Source organism: Haliotis rufescens, unplaced genomic scaffold (assembly GCF_023055435.1).
Source record: "Haliotis rufescens isolate VD_foot unplaced genomic scaffold, xgHalRufe1.0.p SCAF_2, whole genome shotgun sequence".
Taxonomy (NCBI): domain Eukaryota; kingdom Metazoa; phylum Mollusca; class Gastropoda; order Lepetellida; family Haliotidae; genus Haliotis; species Haliotis rufescens.
In genome coordinates, this window is record NW_025963890.1 from 25,628,274 (window position 1) to 25,644,574 (window position 16,301).

The following is a 16,301-nucleotide window of genomic DNA, read 5'->3' on the forward strand; positions in this document are numbered from 1 at the left end:
CACAAACAATTTGGAATGCACCGATGATGATATCCTCTACGAAGAGACAATTGTGGCAAAGGAGAAGTTAACTGCAGAAGAAGACGCCCAGGAAATGTACTACGCTGATGATGACGACGCTGTACTGGAAAACATCTTTAATGATGACAGACAGTGACTACCTGGGCCTTGATGAAGCCATGTATGAGTCATGAACATTAAACTGACTACAGTGAACCTAGGAGACAATAGTCGGAGGTACATGTTGATTGATTTACCATATGTATGTTTGAATATGTATGAAAGATATATGTGACTGTATGAATGTGTGATGAGTAATGAGATGAATGATGGCTTCTCCGAAATAGTAATTAATTTACAATAGTATTAGCTACATTTGTTTTTACTGCAATAGGGGCGGTCGGGTAGCCTAGTGGTTAAAGTGTTCGCTTGTCACGCCGAAGACCCGGGTTCGATTCCCGACATGGGTACAATGTGTGAAGCCCATTTCTGGTGTCCCCCGCCGTGATATTGCTGGAATATTGCTAAAAGCGGCGTAAAACCTCATTCACTCACTCACTTTACTGCAATATAATGTCGCCGGTTATTCCCAGGGTATGAGACACATTTGACTATTCACCAGTCAGACCAAATAGTGATTCGAATGGAGTCACATGCTGAAGCCACGCTATCACAATAAAAAAAGTTATAAAATTGGCTATAACAGAACAAATTACAATTTCGACTTCTTATGGGTCGACGTTTTGGATACAATATATATTTATCAGTTCTTTGTTAAGCAGAAATTGCAGATGGGGGTCAGTCAAGTTGGCGTAACTGTAAATAATAGTGAGCTAGTGGGAACGCCTCAAGCAGGATTATGCCTAAAATGACATGTTTGAATTACTTTTATAGCCTTTACGATGGCTGGTCAAAAAGTTCTAAGCTTAACAAACAAAACCAACAATTGTGCAAGTGTTTTTAATTTTGTTTTTCAACATAATCTGCTTGCTTTTCAAGACACTTCTCATAAGGATAGTGAAGCTTTTCAATTCCAGTCAGGAAGAAGTTTTCTGAAGCCACCCTGAAAAACCCATTCACAGCAGTTTTGAGGTCATCATTGTCATCTTAATATTTCCCCGAAGGTGTTCTTTCAGTTTAGGAAACAGGTGGAAATCACTTAGTGCCAGGTCTGGCAAGTATGGAGGATGAGGAAGCTCTTCGAACCCACATTGTCGCAGCCTTTGCAAGTCAAGGTGTGTGAGAAGAGGCATTGTAGTAGAACTCCAGCAGTCAGTATTCCTCACTGCTTTTCTGTGATAAAATCTCAATCAACAAGGATCACACCCTTTGCACCCCAGAATACTGTTGCCATTCCTTTCTTCGCTGGTCTTGTGGACTTGTGTTTCTTTGGTTTCAATGAATCCATGGCTTAGACCTGTGTCTTCCTCACGTTCAGCAATGGTAATATGTCTCTCTGACAGTAGACGTTATTCTATCTCCTTGATTGAATCTTCTTTGATGGATGTTGAGGGATGTCCAGACCTAGGGTCATCATCACGTCTTGTTCACCCAGCCTTAAACATAGCTGCCAAATGTTAAACAGTGGAATAGATTGGGCACTTATCCCCATACACTTGTGACATGCAGCCATGAATTCCTCCGTGAGTAAAAACTTGATGACTGCTCGGTACTCGCTCTTTTCCATTTCTGTGTCCATTTTGATCCCTATCATGTTCAACTGGCTGTCACTAATATACAAATGGCCTCAACAGACCAAATACACTTGCAATGTACAACTCAAACAATGTACTAGATTTGTTATGACCCATAGTTGGTCAGGCTTGGAACTTTTAGACCAGCCCTCGTATTAGAACGATATAAATATATATACAAATTTAAAAATTGCATTTGTTAAGATTCCTTGTTCATTTAATGTAACAAATCTTCATTCAGTTGTATCTGAAATATAAAACTAGGACAGACAAATGTATCTGTATTTTATTCTGGCTACTGAAGCTCGATGTCCGGTATATATGCTGGATGTTTTGTTTAACCAGAGGGGGGAAAATATCGGAAATCTGGGTGCGTGTATAATGAGCACCCCCTCTGCGCTGCTTCATCTTCTGAAGAAAAAGTGTGCACAATACACATGAAAATACAGTATGATTTAAAGACTCTCAGCACCACCATAGCCGTGCTTGTGGGTTCCACCAAAGTGGTAAACGTCGGGGACCTGCATCACATCCGGCTTTCCTCTTGTATTGAGCTGATGTGCCATGATATAACTGGAATACTATTCAAAGCGGTGTTAAACCCAACTCACTCACTCCATCAGAGGTATTTTGTAGTACAAAGGCCTCAAATCAGTCTAATATTAAAGATCAGTATAAAGTCTTGCATTACATAAATAAATTTAGTATGAGATATTTTACCAAGACACATTGTACATTTCTTTGTTTCTGAACAGATGAGTCTGAAAAGTATATCCTTAAGATGACACAGCAAATGGAGTTACTATACCTCTAAATAGCTTCTGTAACATGTAGTGCCTGAAAAACTGCTCATTCTTGACAGAGCAATGGCAAAGTATTTCTCTATGTACTTTAGTGTCACTTTTAGGCAACATAATGTGACAGTATATGAGGTCAGTTATGAGTGATACCTGGTTTGTATTGCAGGAGCATCACTCTACCAGCCAAGGGCAGGAAATACGTTTAAATGTCTGACTTCTGGCACTGAAATCCCCTTCGAGTATGTCAATGACGACTATTGTGATTGTGATGATGGCACTGATGAACCAGGTGAGGACAGCTTTACTATGAATGTGTACAATCGGGCATGATCGTGTCAGGACTTCTACATGCATTCTTACCTTGTTTTCCATCTGTGCTATTCCTGAGATATCAAGGTGTAAATAATTAAGTCTGGTCAAGGAAAACCAGTGGTATATTACATCTGGAGCCAGGGCTCAAGTTAGCTATGTAAACCATGCACCAGTGCAACCTATTATTGAAAAGTGCCACCCAATTTGTATGTCTACATGCACCAAGCACACTGAGCCTTACTCTTCCACACAACAGCAATCTTTGAACACTCAATACATCTTAGCTCTATGTACCATGCAACATCCCTTATCCCTGTGTTATGACTAATAGCTTGACATCATCAAACTCTGGGTACTTCAATATGTGCACATGTTCCTATTATGTTTTATGGCAATGGTATTTTATATGTTTAAGTGAGCTTATGCATCTATCATGTCTATGTTACAACTTTGATAAATTTATGGGACCAGGTTGTTAAACAACAAACAAGCAAACCTTAAATGGAGCCCTGGCAGTGAGCTAGGTAGAGTCCGCCTTGACATACTGTGAAAGTGATTAGTTTTTGTGTTCAGGTACTGCAGCATGTCCCAACATGAAGTTCTTCTGCCAAAACAGAGGTCACGTAGCAGAAGATATTTTGTCTTCTCGTGTCAATGATGGTATTTGTGGTAAGTAGGCAATTGATCCACTTTTGTACATATGTGTTCCATTTTTGACAAGAATTCTGTGTTTAGTTAAAAATTATATACTATGGGTTGTCAGCATTTTGTTTTGACACACTTGCAATCAACAGTGTGCAGAATAGTCCTGTTTACATGTGAGTATTTGCCAGGCAAAATAAGAGCAGGTCGCCAGGAACAGTGTTTGTTGTCAGATTTCAGCAAATCATTTTGCTGTCCACATGGCATACAGAATTAACTTGTATAAGTGTGATATAGTTAAAGCATTACAAAGGGACTTCATTTTCAAATTATTGTGAGTTTGTAAAAAAGTGATGGCACCTCAACCATAGACCTATCTACTCAAGTTCAAAACACATTCTTAGTTCTGTTGCTGGTAACTAAACTTACAATGTGGAATTAAAAAAACCTACATCCCGATTACAAAAAGATTGACTGACACACTTTATAAGGGGGACCTAGGAAAACATCCAAACCACTCTTAATTACATTTCATCTTATTCTTGTGTTATTAAACACTTCTTAAAATGTGGCTTTCCAAAAGGCTCAGGTACCAGAGTTGTTTACATGCCTGATGAGATTTTAGCTTTGACAGCTTTTAATGAGATGTATCCAAAACTCACTCTATTGATAAATTCATTCCTATGAAATAGTTGATCCCTTGTCCTGAGTCTTAACATGGCAATGCTATTGGCAATGCCATTGGCATAGTTATGAAATATACTCTTGTAGCATTGTTACAGTCAGCGCAAAACATGTACAAGTCCAGGGTATAGTATGATATAAACTTCCATTCTGCACTGCCTGTTACCAGATTGTTGTGATGGATCTGATGAGTACCAACAGGAGAAGATTCAATGTACAAATACCTGCGAGTAAGTATGCTGATACTCAATGATGGACATGCTTAGATTAGTTGTCCTGTGCCATACAGGTACTTCATTGCTTTACTGCCAATATAATCAGTTCATAACAGCCATCAAAACTGACAGCCCAATATTATGCCTATAACTTGAAACATATTTGATAAACATGATAAAAGATATACTTTTGAGTAAAGATTTTGATCATCTGTAAAAGTGCTGCATGTGTTTTTAGTGAGCTGGGCCGCAAGCGCCGTGAAGATCTGCTGCGTGAGAAGGAGCTGCGAGAGGCAGGATTCAACATCAGAAAACAGTATGTGGAAGAGGGCTTACAGAATCTCCAAACCAACAAGGTACATCTTGTCATAATGAAAGAAAATAGTTGCCTGCTTTGGAGTAAAAACTGCACACCATATATTTGTCAGTTACACATGAATGGATAAAGGATCCTTAACTCTTTATTGCAGGACCTAGTTGAGGATCTTGAGAAGTCAAAGGAACAACTGACAACTGACAGGGAGGTGCTTGAGGGTGAGCATGGGAAAAGGAATGGGGAACTAGAAGTGTTCTAAAAGAGTTTTTGTGTATGAGTGTATGAGAAGGTGTAGGGAAAAGGAGGAGCTTGATGGTGAGAGTATGAGAAGGTCTAGGGAAAGGGGGCAACTGATGGTGAGAGTATGAGAAGGTCTAGGGAAAGGGAGGAGCTTGATGGTGAGAGTATGAGAAGGTATGAGAAGGTGTAGGGAAAGGGAGGAGCTTGATGATGAGAGTATGAGAAGGTGTAGGGAAAGGGAGGAGCTTGATGGTGAGAGTATGAGAAGGTATGAGAAGGTGTAGGGAAAGGGAGGAGCTTGATGATGAGAGTATGAGAAGGTGTAGGGAAAGGGAGGAGCTTGATGGTGAGAGTATGAGAAGGTATGAGAAGGTGTAGGGAAAGGGAGGAGCTTGATGATGAGAGTATGAGAAGGTGTAGGGAAAAGGAGGAGCTTGATGGTGAGAGTATGAGAAGGTCTAGGGAAAGGGGGCAACTGATGGTGAGAGTATGAGAAGGTCTAGGGAAAGGGAGGAGCTTGATGGTGAGAGTATGAGAAGGTATGAGAAGGTGTAGGGAAAGGGAGGAGCTTGATGGTGAGAGTATGAGAAGGTGTAGGAAACGGGAGGAGCTTGATGGTGAGAGTATGAGAAGGTGTAGGGAAAGGGAGGAACTTGATGGTGAGAGTATGAGAAGGTCTAGGGAAAGGGGGCAACTGATGGTGAGAGTATGAGAAGGTGTAGGGAAAGGGAGGAGCTTGATGATGAGAGTATGAGAAGGTGTAGGGAAAGGGAGGAGCTTGATGATGAGAGTATGAGAAGGTGTAGGAAACGGGAGGAGCTTGATGGTGAGAGTATGAGAAAGTGTAGGGAAAGGGAGGAGCTCGATGATGAGAGTATGAGAAGGTGTAGGAAACGGGAGGAGCTTGATGGTGAGAGTATGAGAAGGTCTAGGGAAAGGGAGCAACTGATGGTGAGAGTATTAGAAGGTCTAGGGAAAGGGAGGAGCTTGATTGTGAGAGTATGAGAAGGTGTAGGGAAAGGGAGGAGCTCGATGATGAGAGTATGAGAAGGTGTAGGGAACGGAAGGAGCTTGATGGTGAGAGTATGAGAAGGTCTAGGTATAGGGAGGAGCTTGATGGTGAGAGTATGAGAAGGTGTAGGGAAAGGGATGAGCTTGATGATGAGAGTATGAGAAGGTGTAGGGAAAGGGAGGAGCTTGATGATGAGAGTATGAGAAGGTGTAGGGAAAGGGAGGAGCTTGATGGTGAGAGTATGAGAAGGTGTAGGGAAAGGGAGGAGCTTGATGGTGAGAGTATGAGAAGGTATGAGAAGGTCTAGGGAAAAGGAGGAGCTCGATGGTGAGAGTATGAGTAGGATGTTGGGAAATTCTTGTCATTGGCAACTGGGTGACTGCTATTATTTTCAACTGATGTGATTGTTTCACATATTTCTATATCTTTTAAATAAATATTTGAATTGCATGTTTGCTTGTTTCAGGAAGGAAGATGGAAGTTGAATCCCCCGAGAAGGAAGCCAAAGAGACGCATGAGAAAGCCTGGGAAGGTAAACAAACTAAACTGATGGTTGCTGCACACTCTGTACAGTCAGTAGCCTTTACACAACTTTAACAGTTTTTGGTAAAACATTTTGTTTCATACTTTTCTCAATTCAGACAACCATGAGGACAGGCTGAAACATATGAGGATGTGAATGGTTTTCATGTTTCTTTGATTTGGTCATGTTATGGAAACATGCCTTTAATATTTATAAATAAAGTCAAATTTTAATTGTAAGGAATACCATTTAATTTTAAACTGAAACTACATAGATTATGTGATAATTTCAAATTTCTCTTTGGCAACAACATTTGCTTTGGCCATTGTTGACAGGTTGCCAGACTAAAACAGTTTACATCTATGCTATTGCTGTATACAGTGATTCTTTACATGGATGTGTTTAACATTGTTCGATAATGTCAAACTGTTGTCTCACATGACCAGTCTTTACAGCAGTTGATATGACAAAAATTTAAGGAACTCTCAACAGCCACAAAATTGTAATGAAAATCTTTTTGAGCACTCATTACTGGCACAATTAATGGCTTTATCTGTTTTGCTAATGGATGAAGATTTTACTAAATGTAAATTTAATCTCTCTCATCATGTACCTGTGAGCAACAATGCCTTGGACTATTTGTAGGACAGCAGTAGACCAACCCTATCTGAACAGTAGATATATATCTGTTGTCATGCAGTTTTGTCCCCTTCTCAATAGGTGGGCCCATGGATGAAAATTACCGGTACTGATGACAATTATGCATAATTCAAGCATATGCCCTTTGCCTTCCTTGGAATAACTAAGAATAGATTTCCCGTGACATTTTTTTATCCTCCGCCACAAAGTGAGAGGCAGATATAGGAATGGGTGCTATCCATCCTTCTCTCTGTTCGTCAGGTTTTTTTTCCAGAGCATCACTCAAAGACTGCAGCGACTAGTTCCCACTCTATAAACCCCTGCCCTTGTGTTTAGGTAGTGTGGAGATTGTTTACATCACATGGCATCCAAGGTTGGAGATGATGTTGTTATGTGTTTACAGCTGTAAAGGCAGAACGGCAGGCAGCTCGAGACAAGCTGAAGGCAGCACAGGCATTCGAACAGCTGGATCGCAACAGAGACACATAGTAAGTTGTCATCACATCACTCACATCACTGCAGTTTATTAAATAAATGATCACTGTAGAAAATGTCTCTGGTACACAGTAGCCCCTGTGTAAATGGGGATTTTGTGGTTTTGCCTGAATTTGACTGCTGACTATTTCACTTTGATTTTGAAAGCAGTGGGTCAAAGCATGCTGTGCTTGGACCTATAAGTGATATCATATCATTAGCATTTCTTTCATAGATCTCAGATATTATTTTGACACATTGGTCGAAAATTAAAATGTGAAAAGTTAGATGTCTAAAGTAAGAAACATGACTTCCTTGTAACCTGACATAATGAAGGTGTATATAAGAAGTTAAAATCTATGAATTTTAAAGTCAAGAGTCAACTGAAAACAACATTTCTATGTTAGCAGCACCCTACTGGTATGGAGGTGTGATCAGGTATTGATGCATAGAGGTATCAGAGTAATACTTCTGATTTTAGTTCTATCAATTCACAGTGAGTCCAATAATGATTTGCTTTGATAAGGGACTTAACCATTTGATATTCTTGGGGATATGGGAGCTTGGATTTTGTGTTGAGATCTTTTTTCACCAACAGCTACAAAAAAACCAGATATATTTTTTATTAAAACTATGAACCAAACTATTTTTTCCTAAAAAACACATTGCAGCAATGTAATTTTTGTTGCAGACAATTTCTCTTTTTTTTGTCCGGCAACATGTAGCATAATTAATTTTTCAAGAATTTACGGTACAATTTCTTTTTTTCTTGATAAAATCTTAATTTTTTACTTATCCTGCATTACTCCTACATATTACTGCTTTTCTTGACAGAGAAAAGAGCTGAGTGAAGGTCTTCGCTTGAAGAAGTTGATCCAACTAGCTGAGAGGCCAACCCTATCACGCAGCTCCCCACGTGACCAAAGGAAGTGATGTCACGGATCCTCTCATTACCCTCGTCACTTGATGAGAGAAGACCTTTTTTTTTTTGTAACATCAACTGATTCAAACCCTGACGTGTTTGCTATCTGAGTTAATGTTTTTTGTCTTTGTGTTGTGCCTACGGTTTGTATTTTGTACATTCTATCAGGGGTCCGGAAACCGTCATATGCGCCGGACATGTCCGATTGGGAATCTCAAATGTCCGGTTTAAAATATTGCTTACCGGACATTTAAATTTTTCTGTCCGGACATTTTAAAAAGTATTGTCCGGACATTCTTAAATTTTGACCGGACATGATCAACAGTTAGGACTGAGCAATTTCTGTCTGCAGTTGTAACACAACGAAGATTATCTACACTGACAAGCTTTGTTTGTTTTGATTGCTGTAAATACATCGTACCTACAATGATAGTCCAATCGGTCAATCACTCTAATAGGCAATAAACTGAGTTGACACTGATTAATCAAGGATTAATTACTGAGAACATCTTGTAAATTTGAGTAATATGTGTTTACAACTGTACATTAATACCTTGCATCATCGATGTACCTCATTATCCTCACAATGCTACGATACATAACCTCAGACAAGAAGCGAAAGCGTGACGACAGCCAGTCGACCGATGCAGATCCGTCGAGCGGATCTGCCAAGCCCTCAAAGTCTGAATGATCATTTTGTAAGTCGTGGCTAACGACTTTCACTTGGTTGACATACAATGAGGATTTGCAGATTTTATTGTTTTCAGTAGCTAGTCGTATATTGAATCTTGATTGACCGCCATTTTGCTTTCTGTGACGATCGATATCAAATTTTTTTATGGTCAATAATTAAGTACAGATGAAGAAGTATTTAAATAACTATTGCTATCAACGATAGTTTAGGATTTATGATTATATTATCTGTCTTGTTTTTAAATAATCTTTAGTTTAAAAAAAACCTTTTCCCGTGAGGTCACGTGATAACCAAATTTGGGGTAATAGTCTCGATCCAAATGTTACAACGCGTACACTTGAGCAGACTAATGAATATTAATTAGACCGTTCACAACGTTGACAGATCGTTATTATAACAGAAACAAACGTATGTTTTCCATATATATCTAAAATGATATTATTTGTTATTAATTGTCCGGTGAATTAAACAATTTAAATTGAAACAATTCATAATTCATCATATTATGAATACGTAACAACTTGTAATTTGTGTGTAAAAAGTCGTACTAAAACACGCTGTTTGAAGGGGGCGTGGCATAAATGTAAATGTCCGATTGGGATTTTAAATTTTCCGGACCCCTGCATTCTATGTTTGATAAAAATGTGCATAACGTTAATAGACACTTACTGGCGTTTTCTCAAAAGAAAACATAAGGCCAGGTGTCTTGTTGTTCCAAGTAGCCATCTTGAATATTTTACATAGCCAGCAGTTAGTGAACTGGTTTGCGTTCAATATTCTTTTGCTTGGTACCACACGATTGGTGTATCCTCGCAAGTATTGTTTTTTTTTGTGTATGTTGTCTTACGTTTGTCGTAATATTTATTTCATAAACCCACACAGTGGGTTAAACAAATTATAGCATACATAATCGTGCGGGGACGCAGTGTGATTTTACACTGCTTTGTTGCAGATATCATGCCCTCCTGCTCTAAGTGCCGGTGTAATATGTCAGCGTGTGAGTCATACCCTGCCTGAATTGTACATCTCAATGCGTCCAGGGTCACCGATGTAAAGACTGTTTACTGCTTTCAGTCAGTACCTCTGTGTGTGTAAAAAACGCAGGACACAGCAGGCCAGGAAACACCGGCGCATGATGTCAGACGGCTCCGAGAATTTGCCTACAAGATCGGCCATGTCGGATGAGTATCCCCTGACCTCAACTGCTACCTTGATGTCGGATCCCACGGTCGCAGTCTCTACCCAGAGCACTTTGACAACCACAACAGCGTCTATCTTTACGGCGGCGACCACCTTGACGCCCGGCGTGGCGCTCACATACCCGACGACGCCTATACTATCCTCCGGACAGACACTTGATCTCCCACAGGCGGCCCCACCTACGGCACAGATGCCCATGATAGACGCCTCTGTTATCCAGTACATTCAGTACTTACAGGCCAGACAGCCGTCGACGCCAGCGCCTTTACAGATGCCTCTACAAGTGCCTCCCATAGCACCTCTGCAGACGCCTCCTCAAGCGGCCTTTCAGCTGGCTCCTATCTACACAGCGCCCATACAGACGCCTTCTACCTCTCGTCACTCCGCGGACCCGGCTTCCCCAAGTACGTCTTCAAGGCGAAGTGACAGCAGATCTTCTAGACAGGGTCATAGATCTAGGAGCCGCTCCCCGGTTCGCAGACGCTCCAGTGGCTATTGGTCTGACTCCTCGGAGAGCGCGTTCATCCCTTGTTATGACGACACCTTTATGGATGGCGAATCCCACCTGGGTTTTGACCAAGTCGCAGACTGGCTGGCAGACAGATTGGAGGCAATCGCTCCCTCGCCCGGCCTAGAGGTTGATAGCAAGACTCTCATCCGTGCAGATCCCACCTCAATCCCTCCTGACCCACTGATAAGAGACATGATCTCAGCTCTGGATGAGGACTTCAGTAGGCTGTCACTGACTCCATCCTTCATCCCCACGTTATAGACGAGATGACTTCCCAGTCCACTCGCTTCAAGTTGCGGACCACGCTCTCTCCTTAGATGCACCGCATGACGGGATCGAACCGCTCCACCTCAGTCGGAGTTTCCGACAGCAAACTCGCTACGTGGAAACCGAGATTTCAAACCTCTTTCACTGATGGCGTCATCCTCCATAGCTATACTGCAGGACTTATCGGAGGACAACCCCCATAGGATTGACCATCTAACTGGGGTTGTATCCTACCTCCAACGACAAGTGGAACCCACATGCGCACCACTCTGATCAAACTCACTACCACTAGACGCCTTGGGTACCTTGCCTTGTCAAATTGGGACCCAGAGTTCAAGAGAGACCTTTTGCGTCAACCTTGGTCCGGCTCTGACGTTTTTAATGGACAGATATCCAGGAAACACTCCCAGGTCTCGGCCTTCGCCCTTGATGAGACGGCTCTCAAGGCCCTGGCGTCCCAGTCTGGCTCCTACCAGCCATGATGCAGACTCGGGTGCGGGGCTCCACCTCCACCTCTCGGGGCAGAGGCAAGGGGAAAGGAAAGTCCTCAGGCACATAGCAGTCCTGTCGCAGCTACTCCAAGGGAGGTAATGCCAACCGCAGGGACCTCCAGTGAATCGCCAGACAGGCACAACTGGGACCTCCCATCCCCAGCCGTCCAAGTTGTCGACACCCCAGTAGGTGGGAGACTGACTCATTTCTGGCACTATGTCGTCACCCATAGTGGACACATACCCCCCACCCCACCCAACAGCAGCTAATGAGCTGGAACATCACGGCGCTGCTATGGAAGAAAGCCATAGAGGTTGTACACGCCCCAGCCATAACACCAGGCTTCTACTCACCTCTCTTCCTGGTGCCCAAGAAGGACTCCGACAAACACAGGATGATCCACAACCTCGCCCCTTTCAACAAACACTACCTGGCGCGTCCACCTTATTTCAGGATGACCACGCTCAGGCTACTGCGACCCCGGGTCCTCGGCACAGGAGGCCCTCATCAGCCTGGATATCGAGGACGCCTACCTACATGTCCCTATACATCCCGACGACCGGAAATTCCTCCACGTCATCTCCATTATCAATGGGCGGTCCTCCCATTTGGAATTTCTTAGCCCCCGTGGCTATTCACATGGCTTACCAAGCCGATAGCCTTGTACCTCCATCGCCGGGACATCAAGTTCAAGGCGTACATAGACGACTGCCTACTGGACCATCGGGAGCCTGTCTCTCTATTCGGCCACAGGGACTTTATCCTCTGGCTCCTACACCAGCTGGGGTGTGAAGATCAACCTCAGGAAGTCAAGAGTTTACACCTTCCAAGCGCCTTCAGTTCATCGGGGGCCTCTTCCAGACAGACCTTGATCTAATCTCTGTACCCAGAGACCGGTGGGAGCACATGCAGGGGCACCTGACTCCAGCTCTCCACCTACCACACACTCTTTGTCAATGGCAAGTCCTCCTGGGCCTCCTAACCTCAGCGCAGGACTTGACCTACAGAGGAAGGCTCCAAATGCGCCCAGTTCAGATGTTCCTAGCATCCTACATCAGGCGCCAGGACCCCTCCGTATCCATCGTCCTCCCGGATCATGTCAAGCAACATCTCCGGTGATGGACGGTGGAATCGAATGGCTTTGGCAGCGTCTCCTTCACAGGGCTTACGACCTCTCTGGGATGGTTCGCACACCTGGAGGGACAGGTTGTCTCGGGGCTGCTGTCCGCCAATCAGCGCCTATTGCACATCAACAACCTCGAACTGGAAGCGCTTACCTTGGCCATCGCTTACTGGAAGCAGGCCCTCAGACACGCCCATCTCGACAGACAACATCACTGTCGTATGGTGCCTTCAGAACCAAGGAACGACTCATTTGACTTTGCTCCTTTTACAGACATTCAGATTGTTTCACCTGGTGGATCATCTGGGGATTCAGTTCCAGGTCCACCACATCCCGGGCTGCCGAAACATCCTAGCGGATGCCCTATCTCAGCCTGGCAAAGTGGCTCCCACAGAGTGGAAACTTCACCCTGATGCCTTCATTCTTGTTTGTCGAGACCAATGTCTCCCCAACATAGACCTATTCGCCACCAGTCGGAACTACCAGATCCCGCCCTACATATCTCCGCTGCCGGATCCACTGGCTTGGGCAGTCGACGCTTTCATTGTCCCCTGGGAAGGACAAAAAGCGTACGCTTTTCCGCCACCTGTACTCCTTCCCAAAGTCGTCCAGAAGATCAGATCAACACGGAACATCGATCTGAATTTGGTCACGCCCTGGTGGCCAGCAAGGGCTTGCTTCGTAGACCTCAGAGAGCTGTCCGACGTCAACCCACTGTCACTCCCAGATTGGCCAAATCTGCTAATCCACCCTCACAGCAGACAGCCACACCCAGGACGAGACAGGTTATGTCTTCACGTCTGGTCGATTTACAGAGAACACTGAACGCCAAAGGCTACTTGGCCAGAGCGTCCAGGGCCAGCACGATGGCACATCACCCAACCACCAGGAGCCTCTATGATGTCAAGGGGCAATCTTACGAGAGCTTTTGCAGGGGCAAGCACCAAGACCCCACATCTGCATCGCCTGAATTCCTGGCCGAGTTCATGCACCATCTGCGTCACAAGCTTAAGCTCAAGGGCAGTACCATCATGACCTACCTTGTGGCGCTCTACTCCGTCCTGGCAGTTCCAAAAGATCAACGAATGACTAAAATCCCGGAACTCCAGGCACTGCTCCGCTCATTCAGACTGGAAGACCAAAAGGCGAACTTGAACGTCATTCTCACTTCGATGAGAGAAGTGCCTTTCGAGCCACTCGAAAACATCGTCATTCTACAAAAAAGACGGTCTTCCTACTGGCGCTCGCCACAGCAGCCCGTGTCAATGAGCTACACGCCCTAGACGTCACACGAGTCTGCTCTTCTGAACAGGGAGCACACGGAGCCGTGCATCTGGGCCTGTGCTGGGACTTTATTGCAAAAAATCAGCTCCCAGACCAGCCCAATAGATTGTTCCTACCCCCCCCGCTTTCATCGATTGGGGGTGCGGAAGATGAACTAGAGCTTAATCTATGTCCGGTGTTAGAGAAATTCCTAGCTACATCCGACAATCCAAGGCACGCCGTAGACAACGACGACGCCTCTTCGTACCGGTATTTGCGACCTCACGAGCGGAAGTCAGCCGCAACACGATTGCCCTCTGGCTACGAGCCATCATCTTCCAGGCCTACGAGGCCGCGAGATTGGACCCCCAACACTCCAACAACCTGCATGAGATCTGGGCGGTCACCTCCACCATGGCGCTACACAGCAACTGCTCTCTACGCACCATAATCAAGGGATGTTTCTGGCGATCCAACACGATCTTCGCCAGTCACTACCTGCGAGACGTCGCATTGGAGGATGTGCAAGGCATGCACAGCTTTGGTCCGTTAGTAGTGGCCCAGCAGGTCACCACTACTACATGTCATTGAATACACCTCCAAGTCCAGAGCTGGCCTTTCGACCTCCCCTGGCTTGAGCCCTGGAATAGAAGGTTCATGCCTCATTTGCATACAGCTCGGTGCTCCAGTGTCGACCTACCCGTGTGTTATTGTCAGGCTGCGCAGTACCAGGACACAATGCACACCTGACTCTTCCCTTCCATGTAATGGTCATCCAGGCCGACCACACAGCCGAGGACGGGCTGATGGAATTGGAGGTTCCCATACATGGAGTGGTCACCTGACGCCAGCCACACAGTAGAGGACGGGATGAGGGAATTGGAGGTTCACATACATGGAGTGGTCACCCGAAGCCGACCACACAGCCAAGGATTGGCTAGAGAACAGAGTCTGGGAATAAAAGATAAAAAAGGCCACATCTGAAGGTATGCCCGCCTCCGTTTCCATCCGATAAAGATGCATTGAGGAGTAATGCAGGATAAGTATAATATCTAGTAAAATCCTAGATATTTTTTATATTTGTATACTTATCCTGCATTACTGCATCTAAAGGGACCCACCAATCGCAGATCTACCTCCCAAAGATGCCTTCTGATGTTTCGGACTCCAGAGTAATGTGAGGATCCGTGACATCACTTCCTTTGGTCACGGGGGAGCTGCATGATGGGCTGGCCTCTCAGCTAGTTGGAGCAACTTCTTCAAGCAAAGACCCTCACACAACTCTTTTCTCTGTCAAGAACAAGCAGTAAATGCATAAGGAGTAATGCAGGTTAAGTATACAAATATAAAAAATATCTAGGATTTTACTAGTATGGCATATCCTGAGATATTTACATAGATTTTAATGTAAGCATTTTAATTAATTTAATAAAATCACATTCACTTGCATTACATGGTGAGGTGTAAAGGATGTATGTTGCATTTTCCTTTCAGTATAACAATAGATGAGATGTTATCCCAGTCTTGCTTTGACAAAAACAAGGATGGATCTGTGACAGTAGAGGACATAAAGGTAGCTGAAGCAGGGGGACAGTTGTTTGCCTTGCAGCAGGGTGGTTTGGAGAGGAGCCTGCTTTCTTGTAGTGACAAGTCAGACATTAGTTAACCAATAGTCAAATGAAGTCTGACTTGTTGCTTCTCCGTAATATGCTACATGCTTCATATAACTGACATTGTTTGGGCTAGCAGGGCTTCTGGTTTGGTTTGAAGCGTTCTCAATTCCGTTTTTGTTTCCATCTAGTGTTTCTCTCCTTAGTTGTGAAATATTTCTGAAGCTTATTATACTTGCCTCCTTTAGATATGCCAATGGCTCCATTTTTGGTGGCAGTGACAACCCAAGTATTTAAGTGAAGCTGGAGACATGCCAGAATAATGTTGGTTATATGAGGTGACTACAGGCAGCATGTGTGTTGGACACAGGTGTGTTCTGCCTGGCTGGCAACAGTTAGCTCCAATAGTAAGGTGTATGGTTGTCTATTGCAGTGTTGACACAAGTGAAATGATGTCACACCCAGAATTTGATATTGACTCTGATGGTACAGTGAGTGAGGAGGAAGCAAAGGTATGGTCATGTGTCTTAGTCCAGCTTGGTTGGGACCTCCCAACATCTCCATATGGCATGTCATATGTTGTGTGAACATTCTGCTTAATTAAACCTACAGTTGTTAATTTACAGGTTTCAAAGTACATGTAAATGTGATATTTCAAATTTGAAACA

General features: G+C 43.9%; 1 protein-coding gene across 3 annotated transcripts in view; it reads left to right on the forward strand.

Moving 5' to 3' along the window:
* The window catches only part of LOC124118787 (glucosidase 2 subunit beta-like), a 57,882-nt gene that overhangs the window by 8,263 nt on the left and 33,318 nt on the right, over positions 1-16,301 (forward strand). For 2 of the 3 annotated variants that reach the window (XM_046481065.2, XM_046481068.2), the window contains exons 2-9: positions 2,661-2,783; positions 3,380-3,475; positions 4,302-4,362; positions 4,586-4,703; positions 4,818-4,881; positions 6,382-6,447; positions 7,481-7,565; positions 16,067-16,145. In XM_046481065.2, the coding sequence (XP_046337021.1) occupies positions 2,661-2,783; positions 3,380-3,475; positions 4,302-4,362; positions 4,586-4,703; positions 4,818-4,881; positions 6,382-6,447; positions 7,481-7,565; positions 16,067-16,145 (692 nt within the window). Of the gene's footprint in view, positions 1-2,660; positions 2,784-3,379; positions 3,476-4,301; positions 4,363-4,585; positions 4,704-4,817; positions 4,882-6,381; positions 6,448-7,480; positions 7,566-15,517; positions 15,597-16,066; positions 16,146-16,301 lie in introns of all 3 variants that reach the window. The other variant, XM_046481066.2, reaches the window with a different exon arrangement.